Source organism: Lonchura striata, chromosome 1, assembly GCF_046129695.1.
Source record: "Lonchura striata isolate bLonStr1 chromosome 1, bLonStr1.mat, whole genome shotgun sequence".
Taxonomy (NCBI): domain Eukaryota; kingdom Metazoa; phylum Chordata; class Aves; order Passeriformes; family Estrildidae; genus Lonchura; species Lonchura striata.
In genome coordinates this window covers 86,201,932-86,219,490 of record NC_134603.1, presented here as the reverse complement: position 1 = coordinate 86,219,490, position 17,559 = coordinate 86,201,932, and the positions used below count along the sequence as shown (strand labels likewise).

General features: G+C 41.3%; 1 protein-coding gene across 1 annotated transcript; it reads left to right on the top strand.

The window, feature by feature from the left end:
- Positions 1-4,289: 4,289 nt before the first annotated feature.
- On the top strand, positions 4,290-17,360 carry MRS2 (magnesium transporter MRS2). The gene is made up of 11 exons (XM_077781215.1): positions 4,290-5,040; positions 5,249-5,322; positions 6,862-6,898; positions 7,480-7,592; positions 8,041-8,214; positions 8,880-9,010; positions 9,682-9,798; positions 12,410-12,562; positions 13,662-13,779; positions 14,519-14,632; positions 15,577-17,360. The coding sequence occupies exons 1-11, from the start codon at positions 4,290-4,292 to the stop codon at positions 15,685-15,687; spliced, it is 1,893 nt and encodes a 630-aa protein (XP_077637341.1). The 3' UTR covers positions 15,688-17,360.
- The last annotated feature ends 199 nt before the right edge of the window (positions 17,361-17,559 follow it).

The window sequence follows — 17,559 nt, the reverse complement described above, 5'->3', positions numbered from 1 at the left end:
TTTCTCAATGTGAATAAAATTGCATATTTTAGGAGAAGAAACAGGTCATAGGTACAGCTACAGATTTGTAAAAAAAAAAAGATTGATCAAATGAACAAGTTATACACTGAATATCTCAGACCAACCAAGATGCCTTTTTACCATAATTTTACCAAAAGGTTCTCTGAACTTTTCTTCAGCAGAGATTTATAAGGAGCCCTCTGATGATATCTATGTTTTGCTTCTCTTTCTGTGTGTTTTTCCTTGGTGTTTCTGTTCCTTCTTTGCACAAAGCCCAGCTGCAATCAGAGCAGTCCCCTGTCTGCACTGACATTCAGCTGGCAGTGCAACTAGTTGTTCGTGTCATTCAACCTCACAAATAGCTCTGGTTTGGATGGCAGTTTCATGACTAAGCAAGCCTGTGCTGGAGCTATCCTTTCTTTTTGGCTGAATGAAGAACAGCCATCATGCCTGTCCTTGTCAGTGAGCCTTTTCAACAAACAGCAGATGAGCTTGGTCCACTATTTCTTTGATAAAATTCAGCAAACCGCTCCCAAAGGTCGGCGCCGCAGGGTGGATACCTGACAGTGAAATCAACAAGCAGCTCATTGGCATTTGGAGCTACAATAAACAGATGCCAGTTCTCAGTCTCCGGTTATCTTTTGCCAGCAGCAGTGTAAAGTCAGACATTGTGTGTGCTTTATGACTTGACCCTGGCTGCCAGTGCACACCCACGTGCTGCCTTCACCTCTGAAGACAGAGGTGACATTTCATTATTTTCTGCCCTTCCAGACAGTCGCGGTGGTGGCTGATAATGCCAGTGCTTTACCAATACTTCGGCCTGTGGTATCGTACATAGCAGAGTTTGTATCAGGACAGATTCAACTTAATGAGAAGTTACATCATCTTATTTCCAACACTTCTGTTGTCGTAGCAGCCAGAAAAAGAGATGAGCAAAACAAATAGATCAACCCAGCAGCTTTTCCCGTTTTATTGAAGAGTGTGAAATGTCAGCTGTGTAAGACTTACTGCACGTTCATCAAATGTAAATTTCTGGCAGGTATCCTTTAGATGCTTCCCTAGCTTTTGCATTCCAACATGCAGAGCCAACATACACTGCCATTAATTTCCAGTGAAAGTCTGCACCGGTTTCTTGCCCTCCTGAGGTATTTTCTGTGCTGTCTGGTATTTACAAATATTAAGTATCTCTGACATCCAAGAGATTAAATTAGTGTTGCACATACTGCCACCTGCTGAGATTAGCCAAAACTAGAGCTAAAATACTCAATTTAGAGTAGATTTCAGCTTTTTCAAGTATGAATAGGGATAGCATTTGCAGCCAGGTGGTTACCCTTTAACTGAAAGCCTCTAATGGCTTCAGTCTATATATACATGCTGTCCATAACTACTGAGGAACTTTTTCATTGAATTGCTTCCTTGTGAGGTCATTCACCTTTATGCAAGATGTGTGTAAACCATCCTGATTCGGTGCATGTCAATCCCCTTGGAACAAAGGCTCATCTATGTACACACAAACATACAAATGCACAGGTCATCTGCTGCAGGAAAGAAAATTAGTTGTTATAAATATAGTGTTGTTAAAAATATTCTGGTAATATAATTGATTTAATAATATAAAATAGTTAGTTATGAATACAAGTAGAAAATGGCAAAGTATAAGGTATAGCAATGTTAGGAGTACTGTGTTTAAAATATGCAACCATAGAAGCTTTGCCAAGGAGTTACTGGATTTCTTATGTTTTGTTCAAGAAACTATGGAGACCATCATGCACACCAGTTACACTGCTCAGAAACCTCCTGCACTTCCCATCTTGTTTTGAATGTCAAGGAATTCCATTCAGTAGAGCTCAGCAGAGATGATCAATGATTGTCTGAGAGTAGGAATAGTAATGTAGTTATATAAGTAGCAAAACCAATTATTGTAAAGGTTAAATTTAAGAGTGGACATATTATGCATAGTACATAAAACAACTTATATAATTATGATTTGGCAGAAAAAGTATATAAAATGGATTAATTTTGCTTATTAAGGGGAACACGTCTGGAGGAGTAATCGCATGTGTTCCCAGCACCAAAAGCAAGGAAGTGTCTTATTACTCACATCAAATTGCTGTTGGGTAAGTTTCTTTTGTCCTGTTTGGTGACACCCTTGTTTTCAAAACTCAGACCGGTGTTTAAATTTGTGCCTTCCTCTTGGAGCAGCCATGCTACATGGATCATTTCATTAATCACTTCCTTTTTTACTTCCCCGCTGAGCATTAATGAGTACTCTAAGTACATTCTGATAACGTGTCCACTGCAGGATTTGGATGCAGGCTTTGCCTCCAGGCTGATTTACACACTTCAGCAGGACTAGCGAAATGACTCCTACTACCTGCATTGTACTTTTGCACGAAAGCTGCAGTTTCCAAAGAATATACAACAGTGGAAGCTGGTATGCTGCTAATGAAAGTTCTACATGTCAACCACCCAGGCTGTCTCTATCTTAGATACAGAAGCAGGGCAAGGAAATTTAATTCCAAGACATTTGCTGGGACCACAATTGTACTTCACTTGGAAAAAAAAAAAAAAAAACCAACCCGTATTTTAGAAGATCATCAGTGAAGTGATACACAGAATAAATAAATAGACTCCACAACCTGGGGTAGTTATGAAGTGGGTATGTATTGTCAGCGCCCAACACAAGTGAGATCACTCTCCAAAAACTTGTGCAGTGAACTTTAGTCTGACCCACACCTTTATTCCCAAAGGTGTTCCACATGCAGTACATTACACAACTTTGCCATGCATATTCAACCCCTGGCCCCGCCTGTCCTTGCCTCTCATGCTAAATAGGTCCACGCCCTTCTGGGCACATGCAGTTTGCTATGGTGGTCCTATGGGGGTCTCTGGTGGTCTCTTGAAGCTGAAGATCACGGTCTTCTTCATGGTTGAACTTTTCAACTTTTCTCCTTTGCGTGTGTGCTTTTGGTTCTGTGGTGCTTATCTGAGCCCATCAGTCTTAATAAGATTGGAGACAGAGGGGCTTGTTTATCTGGGTTCTTTCATTCCTTGCTTTTGTTCTTTATGTAAGAAGCTTCAGAAATTTGCATTTTCTTATGCCCTTTTGTACCTTGGCGGATGTTTCTTAAGTAAAAGTTTAAAATTCAGCACATAATTCTACAAACTAAAATATAAATGCTTAATTCATTTTGTTAACTTAAGTGAATTCTAAAAATCACTGTTTCATCAGGAAGGGGCCGAATGCGGCAGGGAAAATCCCAGCCACAGTAAGGTACGCTCACGTTATGAGCACTGCTGGAGCTGGGATTTTAAGAACACATCTTTGGGAGAAGTTATCCATTTAATTGGATTTTAAATTTTGACTTACCTCATTATAGGAGCTCAGGTGAGCTTTATGGGATTCTTGGGGTTTTCTTTCCCCATTCTCACAAATCAACCTGTACAAAATCCAGTTAATTGGTGGGATTGAACACATGCTGAGTGAGGTGGTGAGAAGGACCACGGCACTGTGCATACACAAAACAATGGCTATGAACTTCCAGACCGCCACTGAATTATCTCAGAGCATTTACAAATAGAGAAGCGGATTGGCAGGACCCGCCACTCTGCAGCCAGTGAGCTCCTGATTTATTAAAAAATTATGGATATTGATCTAGTACCAATATCCAACTGTGATGGACAAAAACTCTCTAACAGTTTAAAGTTAGAAAGTATATGTTTATTGTGATGCCGGGCTTTGTGCGGGATAACTCCCAAATACACACTGCACCTTCCAAGTGATTACAGAGCCCTTTTATCCATAAAAGTATTGAATACCCAAAATACAAATACATATTCATCATTTTGGTACATCCCATTCCCCGCTTCATATGCTAATTACTCCAAAAGCTATTACGCATGCGCAGTTTGTTCCTTGAAATGGGTTGGTGGTCCCTTTCATGGGGAGGGGTCCCAAAATGAGGAAGTAAATGAAGTCTTCCTCATTCTGACCTTTTTACCTTTTCAGTGCAAATGAACTCTTGGTAGAACTCCCATTCCTTGTCTTCAATTGGTTTCAGAACAGAGGAGGCCCACAATTGTCTTATGTTCCTAAAAGCTATTTGTCAGTTTCTATATTCTTCATTATAAACCCAGCTAACTAAACATTGTGCTGACAAGCAATCAATTATTAGTTAACTACTAACTCTTTAACTTCATCAAAGCCTACTCCTTTATTTTAATTAACTCTAGTAAGGCTTATCTCTAACTAAAACCTTAGCTCCTCTAAAACCTCTAAATTCCTTAAAATGTACGTTTCGCTCCCAGCCCGCCCGCACGCCGCTGCGGCCCCGTCATCCCGCCCGGGCTCCTCCTCCCCGATCTCCTCCCGGGCTCCTCCTCCCCGGTCTCCTCCCGAGCTCCTCCTCCCCGGTCTCTTCCCGGGCTCCTCCTCCCCGGTCTCCGCCCGGGCTCCTCCTCCCCGATCTCTTCCAGGGCTCCTCCTCCCCGGTCTCCTCCCGAGCTCCTCCTCCCCGGTCTCCTCCCGGGCTCCTCCTCGGCTCCTCCTCCCCGGGCTCCGCCCGGGCTCCTCCTCCCCGGTCTCCTCCCGGGCTCCTCCTCCCCGGTCTCTTCCAGGGCTCCTCCTCCCCGGTCTCCTCCCGGGCTCCTCCTCCCCGATCTCCGCCCGGGCTCCTCCTCCCCGGTCTCCTCCCGAGCTCCTCCTCCCCGGTCTCTCTCCTCCCGGGCTCCTCCTCCCCGATCTCTTCCAGGGCTCCTCCTCCCCGGTCTCCTCCCGGGCTCCTCCTCCCCGCCGCCTCGGAGGGCCGGGCGCGGTGCGGGCCGGGGGCCGAGCGGGGCCGATGCTGCGGGGTGCCGCGCTGCTGCGCCGCGCCCTGGGCGGCGGCGGGTGCCGCCGCTGCAGCGCGGCCCGCGGCCGGGCGGGCGCGGCGGGCGGCGGCTCCGGCCCGCGGGCCGCCCCGGGGCTGCCGCCGGGCCGCGCCTGGCGCCGGCCCGCGGCCGTGGCGGTGCCGCCGGGAGCCCGCGGGCTGCGCTGGGCCGGTGAGCGCCGGGGACAGCCGGGGACAGCCGGGCGGGGGAAGCTGCGCTGGGAGCGGCCGGGCCGGGCCGGGCGGAGCGGGTCCGGGTCCGGGTTCGGGTTCGTCGGGGCCTTGTGAGCAGCGCTTCCTGTGCCGCAGCCCGAGAGCGGAGCGCCGCGCAGCTCCCAAGGGCGCTGTGCCGGGAGTAGAGCTGTGTGTTCTCCCCGCAGGGAGATTTTACCAGCATGCCCCCACTGAGACCTCCCAAGCCACCCTCGCCAGCGTGTCTCCTGTTTTTGCAGTGGTAAGTACCTGCAGGCATTTCCACCAGCGAGGGCAGCCGGTGCGAGATGATGGTTGCTTTCCCCCTCTTTGTTTGGTTCCCTTTTGGTTGTTTTTTAATCTTAAGGCGTCAGAAGAACAGATGAATTTGTGTCTGGGACAACATCCCTAAGTGCTAAATTGTTGCTTCGAGCTACTCTGATTTGAGGCCCGGTTAGAGTACATAGTGTTGATGAAAATGCTTTTCTAAGGCCCGGCATCTCTGGGAAGTTCTCTGGCTTCTCTTGGGAGAGTTCTTTCAACTCTTGGAAGTGCTGTAGTCAGACGTTTCTTTTTAAATTTTTCAAGGCTTGCTAATGCCTTTTAGAAATATTAGTCTTGTGTCTTGATAGCTGCAATTCTAAGCAAACATAGAATCTGGTGAAAAACAAGCTCACTCTATGCTGTCTTTTTAAAGGATGCTGAAGGTTGTTTGCAGGCTGCTTGGTTTACACATATGCTTAAAAAAAAAAAAATATATATATATATATATAGTGAAAAATCACATTATTAGTGCCAGTGAAGGAAGATGTGGTATCCTTGTTGATAATGAAAAGCAGTCATTCTGCTTTTCAACAAAGTGCCACATAAACTCCACTGCAGCTCTACTGGAATGGATGCTTAGGTAGGCTTAATTCACTGAAAGTCAGTTTAAAAGTAATTTTAAAAGTCAGTAACGCTGGGTTAAGCCACACTGTTTATGAGGAAAAACAATAAACTTCATTATTAATCCCGACATGGCAGTCATTCCAAGAAAGTTATTTTACTAGGAAATACAAGAGTTAAGTGAATAATATGAATAACAGATACTAAGGCAAGAAGTATTTAGTTGCAGGCTGCAAGCTAAATAGTGTGTCTTTGCAGTACTTGATGTGGGCACAAAGGCTAACCATACAATTGGTGGTACTCCTTGCTTTTAAAGTTTTATTTGTAAATTTTTCAGAGTGTTACAGAGCAAATAGCTGAATTTTCGATCCCAGATGTAAGATGCCTTGCTGGTCTCCTCTCCATGAGATCCAGTCATAGGATGCATGGGAATAGCTCTAAGCTGTGCCAGGGGAGGTTTAGACTGGACATTAGGAATCAATACTTTACCAAGAAAGTGGTCAGACTCTGGAACAGGCTTCCTGGAGAGGTGGACAATATCCCAAGCCTGTCAGAATTTGAGGCATTTCGACAGCATTCTTAATATGAGGCTTTAACTTCTGGTTAGCCCTGAACTGGACTCTGATCATTGTAGCTCTCTTCAAACAGAAATAATCTGTTCTGATTCTCTATAGATCACCTTAACAAGGCTTGTGCAGAAACATGGTCACGCAGATGACACTGGTCACAAACACAGCGAAATGTGGCCTTTTCATGTAATTATTTTGCTTAATTGTGAATAGAGAGTGTAAAAGTTGTTTTCTCTTCATAATGTGTTTTCCATTTGGCTTGTAGGGAAGTGCAAATAATTTTAGGAATTGATTTCTTGTTTTATAGTGGTTCTGAGAAAAAAATATTTTTTTTCCCATTCCTCCAGATGAAGTTTGACAAAGAGGGAAATACTACCTATTTTGGTAAGTTTTTACTGTAGTTTTGTTTGGGTTTGTTTGAGCTTTTTCCTTGTCCAGTACAGAAAAACCCAATTGAAATCTACTTGGTTAAAAAAATTATGTTTTGGACACTTCACTGTGTTTGAGGTGTTGTGGCAATGCTTCTCTTTTGCAACCTTCCATTGGGCCTTCATAGCATCTCTGCTGTTACAGCTTTTGTACACTAAGTAATATTTTGAAAATAATATATTGCCATTTCTCACAGGAAGGTAATTTTTGCTTTGCTTTTTTTTTTTCTGACCACCATGCTACTTTTGCTGCCTTGTCTTTCCGTGTAGGATTACATGTGCTTTCTCAAAGGAGTCACTTGTTTCTGATGTGAAATTAATTGTCGTCAACTTTTTCACTTATATCTAGAACTTTTCTATTCAAGATACAGTCTTAAATTTTTTGGAAAATAACTTAGATCGAGGAGTCAATAGGAGGAAAACCTTTACTAATAGCTGGGCTGTTTTGTTGTGGGACTTGGTAACACACTAGGATGTAATTTGGAACATACCTGCTTGTCCTCTAAATGTCTTAATCTAAAAATATTTTCATGATAGAAAAGAAGAAAACAGAATTGTACCAGGAGCTGGGTCTTCAAGCTCGAGATCTGAGATTCCAACATGTGATGAGCATTGCAACCAGGAACAACAGGATCATTATGAGAATGGAGGTGATGGTTTCCCTATAGCTGAGTAAACCCTGTTTCATCCTTGCCTTCTGATTTTCTTGCACAGCAAGAAAACAGCAGCTTTCTGTGATATGCAGTCCAGCAGTAAATGTTTATTTGGAGCTCTGCCTAGCAATCAGAGTGTGAGTTCACCAACTGTATGTATTAGTGACCTTTTTCCTTGTTGAGCAGGAATTTTTCCTTGAGAAATATTACTAACATCGTCAGAGAAGTAAAGGCTGGTGCGGAGCCTCTTCTCAATCCCTGTCTCAGTTGGCACAGTGTTGTATCTGAGCCGCTTTACAGTTAGCATGAAATGTTGTTATTATCTGCCTGAAATGACATTTGAAGATTGGTTTTATCAAAGCCCAAATCATCAAATGTGCTACAGTGTTACGAGAAATCTTCAGGAAGTTTTTTTCAGACTCCTTACATGTACTATCTTTTTCAGTTCTTGAAGGCTGTCATAACACCAGAGTTTCTTCTGATACTAGATTATCGTAATTTAAGTCTGGAACACTGGCTCCTCAATGAACTAGCATCTCAGCTGGCTGGGGAAGGTCAACTAGTCACATATTCCCTGCCCTTTGAATTCCGAGCCATAGAAGCAATTCTGCAGTACTGGGTGAGTTATATTTTTTTTTGTTTGTTTGTTTGTTTGTTTGATTGTTTGGGAAGTTCTTGCTACACAGAAAGGGCAGTATGATTTTAGTCTTGTGTTAACATTTACACGTACATAATTTTAAATGTATTCTGCACTTTTCTGTTTTTTTGTTTTGACCCCTTAGTTCTTACGGTTTTGTGTGTATGTGTGTTTTCATCCCCTTTCAACAAAGTGCTGTTTGGATATAATGGCTTCAGTACCATTTAGATAATTGGAAAACAAGTCAGAATTCCTTTTTAGAGACATGTTGTAGCTGGATTGAAGATCACACAAAAGTGCTGAGGTTTTGGCCTCTTGAGCAGGAGTCGGATGAGATTTCTAGCTATCATTAGAAATCTGTGCTTGCTAATTCTAATGTGACAATTACAGATAATAGTGGTTTACCTTTATCAGCCTTATTGGTGTGGTTGTCACTGGGTTTCACTTCACTTTTTATAAAATACAGTATTGTTCACTGGCTTTGTGTTTATGGGGTATCCATATAGCAAGTGTTTCCCAGGCATTGGAAAGCAGGTTGTATTAAATACCTAATACTGTGAATTCTGTGTTGAGAGACAGGAGTCAGTTGCCCAAATCATTCTAAATGAATTATTTTAATTCTTATGAAGGATCATCTTGTTATCTAGATCAGCAAACTGCAGGGAAGACTTAACACTTTGCAGCCTCAGATCCTTGAGACGCTGGAAGCGCTAGTGGACCCCAAGCTTTTATCTGTGGATAGGAGTAAACTACACATTCTTCTGCAAAATGGCAAGAGGTAACTAAGAATAAGCTGTGAAAACACAGGGAAGATGACATAGAAAATTGCATGCATTAAAGTGTTAGAAAAATGGTATCTGATATTAATTTCTTAATTACCTTAATGCTGGGTAGTGCATCTTATTTGGAAATGTAAAAGTCAGTATATGAATTACCGAGTGATAAGGGACAAAAAGGAAAGAAATTCTGAATGGCCAGAAATACTGTTCATGCTTCTTAAATAGCATATGACAAAACAAAATAATACCTAAGAGAATGAAACAGTGTGAAAATATTCCCTTTAATGTAAACCTGTGTAAATCTATGTACATCTGTGCTTTGAGGTTACCATACAGTGCTACCTTCATGTATTGGCCTCTCTCATATGACAGCGTGTGCTTGCTACGTGCTCAGAGAGTGCTTGTTTTTTTTTTTTTTTTTGCTTACAAATACATCCAGAAACACATGTGGATGCCTTTTAGTGTGTGTCTGTACCTCGCTGGTCCCCAGGCAGATCACTGCCATAGCTAAGTGTGTGGCTTGTAGAGCACGTTTTGAAGGAGCTCTTGCAACCCTGCAAGGAAGGCTTTCCTGGCCATTCTGTCTGGCGAGGGTGCTGGCTGGCAAACTCATGTAGAGGTTACCTTTGGGCACTGGTGCCACTTCACCTTTAGCCTGTTCTTCTTTCAGCTTGTCAGAACTGGAAACAGATGTTAAAGTTTTCAAAGAAACGATTCTGGAGATCTTGGATGAAGAAGAAGTAATAGAAGAACTCTGTCTGTCTAAATGGACTGATCCACAAGTATTGTATGTACAGTTTGAAACCACATACAATTTTTTAACATTTTGATTTAGTGTATTTTGTTTGAGGAGAACTTGAACACTAAACTGGATGTTTACTGCTAAAAACCAGAAAGAAAAATTGTTTCTAATTTTTTTTAATCCTAATGCTTACTACTTCAGAAACCATTGTAGTTGCCATTTTGGAGAGGAACTCCATTGTTACACAGTTACAAATAGTTCTTGACATTACAGGCCAGCTCATCTAGTATGTAATGGGATGGGAACAGGATGACAGAAAAAGCAAATGTTATTTTTCAATATAAATTAACATATTATGGGAGCATTTTCTTCAGTTTCACCAAAATATGGCAGGTTTTAAAGCTTGTTTTGAATAGGTCAGACTCTACACTTCCTTTCCTAGAAGTGTTCTGAATACCTTGGTGAGCTTTTTGCTCACCAGCAGAGCCTGAAGGTGAGACACCTTGGAGCAATCTTGGGCACCTGAAGAACAGCATTCCAGGAGATGTATGTGCAGAAACAATCCTATTGCACTTTGGAGTTCTGGTGAAGGACAGCACACAGCAACAGAAGCACTGGTCATTTTAATAAAAATAGAAAGATGATGTATACAATTTCCAAATATGTTTTGGGCTGAATTGTATTTAAATCTTAGGCATAGAGATGTGTTTTATATATAAGCAGATAACAGAAGTTATCTTCTAGGGTACTTTTTGAAGTTGATGAATGATACTTTTGCCTAACTGCATTGCATGTACATATTAATCCTGTTCACACAGTGTGGGGGTTTGAAGTCTTGCCCTGCAGAGATTAATCTAAATGTGCAGCAGAAATGCAGTGTTCCAGAAGTGGGACACGGTTTGCATTTCTAAGACATCTTCTGGAACAGTATTAGAGGTAACTCTAAATTCTAGCTGTTCCTGAGTCAGCAGGTGGTCTTTTTCCTGGTTTTGCTCACAACCTTCCTTTAGATTTAATACAGTCTGCTGGCAAAGCCTTTGCTCACAGTATACCATGTGTAGGGGATCTAGGAAAGATCCCAATGGCACCTTATGCCTGTGTCAAGAAAAACCCACAGGCATCCCTTCTTTCAGACACCATTGCCCAAAGGTAGGAGAGGTAGTAGGAGATTGTGTGAAGAGCTGCAGGACGCACACCAGGAAACACAAGCCATGACAACACATTTGGAGGCACATTGGCCATGTGTGAACAGCTCTTTTTTGATCCAGGATTGATACAAGTGCTAGGTGGTATTTGAGGAACTTGGGAAGCCTGAAAGGATATGGAGGAGCCCAGTTTGGCAGATAGGTGCTGTCAGAGATCTTTTGCAACAGAATGGCGAGCTTAGCTCAGAGAGATGAGGCAGACCTCTTAACTCTGTGTGAAGGAGCGTGAGGATGTGGAGGAGTCATGAGACAGATGGAGGCTAGTTAATGAAAGCACATCCAATGGCAGTTACTCTCATGTCTTTATGGTTGTCTTTATTTTGTATATCCCTAGAGGAGCTGATATAAATAAGATGTTCATCAAGTATGACCTTGAGCTGAATTTGTAATACTGCAGATAGTGCTCTAAGACTTTCAAGTCTGCAGCTTCTCTCATCTCCATGCAGTGAAAACCTAAAGGTCTAGAGGACTTTCATCAGTTTCTGCCAGAAACAGAGAAACTCATGTAAGGGAGCTTACATGAGTTGATTTGTAAGACATAGCACTTATTTTCATGGAAAACCATTACAGAGATGTTCCTTTAGCAGTCAATAATGCCAGGAGGAGATTAATTAAAAACTCAAGACTCTCTAGAGTAATGAGATCATATCACAAAACAAAAAAATATGAACAATCTTCCTGGCTTTGCTGATTAGTTTCTAAGCTCTTGTGGACCTCAGCTGCCTCAGTTTAATCTATGCAATGCCAGAAACTTGTATTGCAGAGGAAGGCTGCTGCTCTAGCAGTAGCACTGTGAAGTAAGATTAAAGTCTTTCAGACTTCACTTAAGAGAGGAGCATCTTTCATTAAGGTGGTCACTCTTCAGCTGCTTTGGGATTGAAGAATGTTTTTCAGCAATTGCTGTGTATTTCTCAAATGCCTTACTAGTAAACCATTTTAATATTACATAAACCATCTCCATCACTGTGTAATCGTTTGTGTATTGACTTTTGGTTGTTTTCTTGTTGGGAGTTTTTGAGTGCACTGTTACCAGCTCTCACCACTTGAGGGCACCAAAAAGTTAATCTCAAAATAGTTAGCATTCTATAATAATCTGATAATATATAATATTTTTATAACTTTTTAACTTCATAATAATATCTGAAATAATTAGAATTTGTGGTGGTGTGCATACTTTGACCACATCAAATGTTAACTTCTCTACTTAAAATAATTGACTGCCTCTGCTGAGCTGCTGATAAATATAAAAGTATTTATTTTATTTTATGCTGTTGGAACTGATGGACATTCCTTACCAGAAGGTTGGATTTTGTACTGTAGTGTCTAACAGCATTCTAGTTCCCCACAACTCTTATGTGCCTTAACACATTAGTAATACACTTCTATACAATATGTATATATATATACATATATGTATATATAACCAGGAAAATACAAATTTTTGCTCACAGTGAGGAGAGTACATCTGGAATTGACCATGCAGAGGAAATGGAGCTGCTGTTGGAGAATTATTACAGACAAGCAGAAGATCTTTTAAATGAAGCTCGTGAACTCAGAGTACTAATTGACGACTCAGAAAGCATCATCTTTATCAACCTGGACAGGTTAGCTACCATCTGTTAGATTACCAAAATCTGAAATTTAGGCTTTCTTGGCCTAGACTTTCTCAAATATTACTACAAGGAAAGTTGGAGAATTCTGACTTAGTGAGGGTTGAATGGACTTGTAGTCACAGCAGCTGTATTACACTTTTCTAGTCATGAACTGAATAAAGCAAAGCAAGAAGATAGCCTAATTAGTGTGTGTAATTCGCATGTACCACTGTAGCTAGGCACCAGTCTTCCCTAGCAGTGAAACCCAGGTTCTCCTAGACCCTTCAAGGGAGCTGTCCAATACAGGAAATGTCTGCAAATTGAGAGGCATATTAAAATTCTGTTCAGAAAAGATTACTAGCCAGAGTTTGGCGAGGCTACTCAGGTTTCCAGTACAAGTTAAATTATTACTCTGTAGAGTGATACAAAAGTTAATAACTTGAGAGCAAGTTTTCTCTTTCTCTCTGTATGCTACATTTTCTCTTTTAGTCAGATTTCTTACAAAAAGAGTTGTAGCTTGCATTTGCAAGAACATGGCACTCTGAGGTCAATGTTTAGTATTCTTTCTCCTCTAAACTGAGGAGTTATCTGTAGAAGCACTTTGTGGATGATATATCAGGAAACCACAAAATCTTTTTGTGGAAGACTTGAATATGGAATTCACCCAAAAGGACTGAAGTTTGTAGCCTGCAGCATTTAGCAATTCCATTTTTTTTTTTTTTTAATGTATTAATTTGCAAGGTAACAAAAATTTTTTGTCCGTTATGAATAAAGACCTAGAAATTGCAGCCAGTTGGTGGTGAGAGGTTACAAATTTCAGTAGAAACTTACTGTTACTCTGTATATGCACCTCTAGAAGTGAGCAATATTGGAAAGCCTGATGATGGTTAAGGAGAGAACCTGCTGCCTTTTAGAGGTGTCCAGATGTAGCAATGTCAAAACAAGAGTTTCTTTGTACTTTGTTTCATGATCTTTGCCACTGAGTTACATAATTTCAGCATGACTTCCTCTCTTTCACTATTTGTTTTTAGTGCATTTTACATGGAATTTAAGAATTTAGGCAGCAAATAAATTTTTGGGTTCCCCTTACAGATGTTTCTCCCCTCTTTAGCCACCGTAATGTGATGATGAGGCTGAACTTGCAGCTGACCATGGGGACTTTCTCTGTCTCTCTCTTTGGACTCATAGGAGTTGCATTTGGTATGAACTTGGAGTCATCCCTTGAAGAGGTAAGGAACACGTCCTGCATTTATGATAAAATGTGGCCCCTGCTCTTACAGTTTATTTCATATTTGGTACAACTTCTTTCTTTCCATGGAGAGTACTCCAGTGATTCTTGTGTTGATACAGTCACTTCTTTTGTAAGCAAATTACTGCATGTATTGTATTGTAGCCTTTTTTCTGTGCCATGTCCATGGAAAAGAAATGGGAAGGCAAGTTTTCAGTTGTATAAGTAGATGATTATAAAGTAGCATTAAATGATCATTCTGACAACAATAGCTTTATCTTCTAGATACAAGGGTCTCTGTCAAGCAGCCAAGACATTTCCAGCACATCAGAGGAAGTACTCTACTGTCAGTAATTGTTTATACCTAAACTGGGAAGGAAGGGATACAGGTTGGGGCAGTGCAACTTTAAAACTGCACATGCCACCTTTAAAACAAACAAACAAAGCAAAGACTACTTCTTTTCAAATCAGTTAAATATAAGGGTTGAATTTTCAAACTTCCCCGTGAAGGAAGGAAAACTACGTGTAACAGTAACAGATTGCAGTACAGTTATCCTAAATAAAATGTTTTGCTGTGAAACAGCCCTTTTCTCAAGGGAGGGCTTGGCTGTTGATAGTGAAGAGTTTGCTGCTTCTTCTCATAAAGGAAGAAAACACTGGTGGGGAGTGAGAGCTTATCTTTGGGTTGTCTCTTTCCTGGAGAGATAATTGGATGACTAATGGGAGTATTCTGTCAGTAGGACCCCAGGATATTTTGGTTGGTGACAGGGATTATGTTCCTGGGAAGTGGTCTGATCTGGCGGCGCTTACTTTCCTTCCTTGGGCGGCACCTGGATCCTCCGCTACCTCCTCACGTACGTATGGCTGGCTGAGACTCCTGCCTCACACTCTGCATGTACAGTCCATTCCTAAGGCAGAAAATAGAGGGGCAGGCCACAAAGCATGGCAAAATGCAGCTCAGAGTATGCTTCATGACAGAGAAGGTGCTCCCTAGCTGGACTGAAGGAGGTGGGGAGCCCCAGCACTGGGCAGAAGTGAAGCTGCTGGCAGGCTGTTCCATGGGAAGTGCTGTATTTACTTTCACCTGGAAGCCCAAGGAGAGCTTCGGCTAATGGTAGAAGTAGTCTTCATCCTCCTACCCACAACTTTGGATCCACAGTACCTGACTTGTAAAAGAGCAGAGCTAAAAGGATGATGAGTATGAGCACTAGCTATAACATCTCTCTGGAGAATGATGCCATGGTTGCAATGTCCTGACTCTCAGTCTGAAGTTTGTAATAGTTTCTCATATGCGTACCAGTTATCTTTGTCATTGATGGTACTGAACTGTAGGAAGATTTCCAGAGACCCTGTTCAGATTAGCATGTCATTTTCCCTATTGACTACACTTTCCAGGATTTGTGGAACTGTGTTGTCTACCTCATCTCTGCGCTGTAGTATTTCTAGCAGACGTATCAGTAAGTCAAAAGTTAAGTTGCTACAAGTGACAAGGGGAGGCTCAGATAAACTCCCGTTCCTCCCTCTCCTCTTTTGCTACTAAGAATCAGCTGGCAGTAGTGTGGATTGTTGACTATGGCTACAATTTACTAGAGTATCCTGAAGTTTAGTTCAGAAGGAAGTCCAGCACATACTGACTTGGAGAAAGATACTGGGAATTATTAGAGACGGAGAAGCCAAAGACACTGTTCTGAAAATAAGGGGAGCAAAATCAGCATTCATGCTTCTGTGGAGCCTTACTTCCTTCTGCCACATGTAGAGCAGCTTCTCATGTAATCAGGCTATTTTGTTTCTTGCCTAGGTTCCTGCCGTTTTGAAAAAATCCCAACCAGCAGCTGGAAGAGTTGAGATAAAGAGCAACCTTAAAGGAGAAACGTTTGGGCTGAGCAGAAGCACATTAACAAACCAATAGGAACAGCAGGAATTAAAGAGACTTTAGTTGTTACAGGGTGGACTTTGGACACTTTCCTTGTATTCTTCCTTACTGAAAACTGCAAGAATTTCTAAACTTGCTAATTTAATATATATTTTGTGCCAAAAACCTACAATGAAATTTTTAATGTTCACGCATATAAGGAGAGAAACATGAGGGCAAATAGCAAAATACTTTCTATAGTAGTTTCACCTCCACCCCATGTGTGTGCCTTTAGTTTTCTGTATCACATACATGTACTTACTTTTTGGGCATTCTCATTTTTAGTGATTCTGTCAAATACTGCTTTGCTTAATGGCCTTTCTAACAGAGAACAGAATTTTAGGATTAAAGAAGGAAACAGTCAGGATTGATCAATAATTCTGGTTCTGAACTGCAGATGTAGGAATCTGGCTTAAAAAAAAAAATCCAAGAATGACTTCTTGAATGGATATTTAAGGCCCTATTTAATTGCAGAGAAGAGGTTTTCCAAAGCAAAGAAGCGTACCTGCATCTCTCGTGAACCATGACTTCTATATTGGCAGCAATGAGAGAAAAGGAGCAATAAAAGGCTTTGAAATGTAGCTGCTGATCTTGTATAGTTCTTAACAATTAGTTTAGGGCCCAAACAGCAATTCTAGGAACAGGGCAAACGGGCCTATGGATAGTTCCCACTTGCATTTTCCATCTGACTCTTTCAAGACACATTCATAAAGCTGCAGTTTAACACCTCTTTGTATTGCCAAATTCAAATTCTGGTAAAAATCATCATGTGAGTTGTTAGTTTTTCTAAAGGTGGGCTCTGCTTTCTCCCTTCCCTCCAAGACAAAGCATGGACTAGCCTGCACCACAGTAACTAACTTGGTTAGTTAAAGGTGTGGAAGTGTCATGTCCTGTGCTAGGCTGAAGGAAGGAGTAAAAGCCTTATGGCAACTATTTCTGTTTGTTCTTAGGGTTTCTCTTTAGTTCTCCACTGGTTTCTCTCAGGTTGTAGAGGGAGCATGAAATGTATCTAAATCATGCCGCATTCTGTCCATTTCTTCTTTGGGATTTTTTTCATCTATCTGTAATAATACAGTGAGCAGCTCCTCGGGTGCTACCACATAAATCATTTTACTGGCAGGGGTTGAAAAGACAGTAGCTGTAGCTGTGAACATTCTTCTCAGGACTAATGAGTCAAAGATGGAAATAAAAAGTTCATAAATTAAAGGTGTCCAGGCCTGTGATTCTGGTTTGGTTAAAGTCTGTTGTATGTAGTTACTTTCCAACAGTTCTTCTGTATGTGACTTTAAGTACACATACTAATGGCATGAGAAGATGAGAAGGATAATGGGGCTTGTAATGCTTTTGAGTTTTTAGCTGATTTTTTTTTGCAGCCTTTAAGTTTAGCAGGTAAAGTAATAAAAAATCTCCCAACTGAGCAATCCAATGGAAAAAAAACAATGATTCACATACTTTGGCTGATAAACCTGAGGAATCTCAGTGTGTGAAGGGAGATAGATGCTGATTTTTCAAATGAGCTGTAGTTTCTTTAGGCCAGAACTGCTATGTGTTGGTGCAGCTGTTAGGGAAGCTTTCTCCTAGGTTTTTTTGCAGGGAGACTTCTGTGAACTCGTTTTGACTCTTCACCTGTACATAACTGACTCAAAGCACAATAAAAGCATGGAGTGAAAGATGTGTCTTTTACAACATTACTTTTTATCTCTACACATATGCAAATGTTTAAAGTTTTTCTTAAAATTCAAGTAATCAAAATGCAGTCAAGTGCAATAAAATTACCTGGAGGTCATACATAGAAAAAAGCCAGTGGAGAGTTGTTTGTTCAGAATGGAATTGCTACAGAACATACATTGTCAATTTTGATTTGAAGAG

Coding starts and splice junctions, on each gene's coding strand:
- MRS2 (XM_077781215.1), top strand. CDS start 4,290: ATGTACGTTTCGCTCCCAGCCCGCCCGCACGCCGCTGCGGCCCCGTCA. Junction 5,323..6,861: donor TGTCTCCTGTTTTTGCAGTG/GTAAGTACCTGC, acceptor CCATTCCTCCAG/ATGAAGTTTGACAAAGAGGG. Junction 8,215..8,879: donor AAGCAATTCTGCAGTACTGG/GTGAGTTATATT, acceptor CTTGTTATCTAG/ATCAGCAAACTGCAGGGAAG.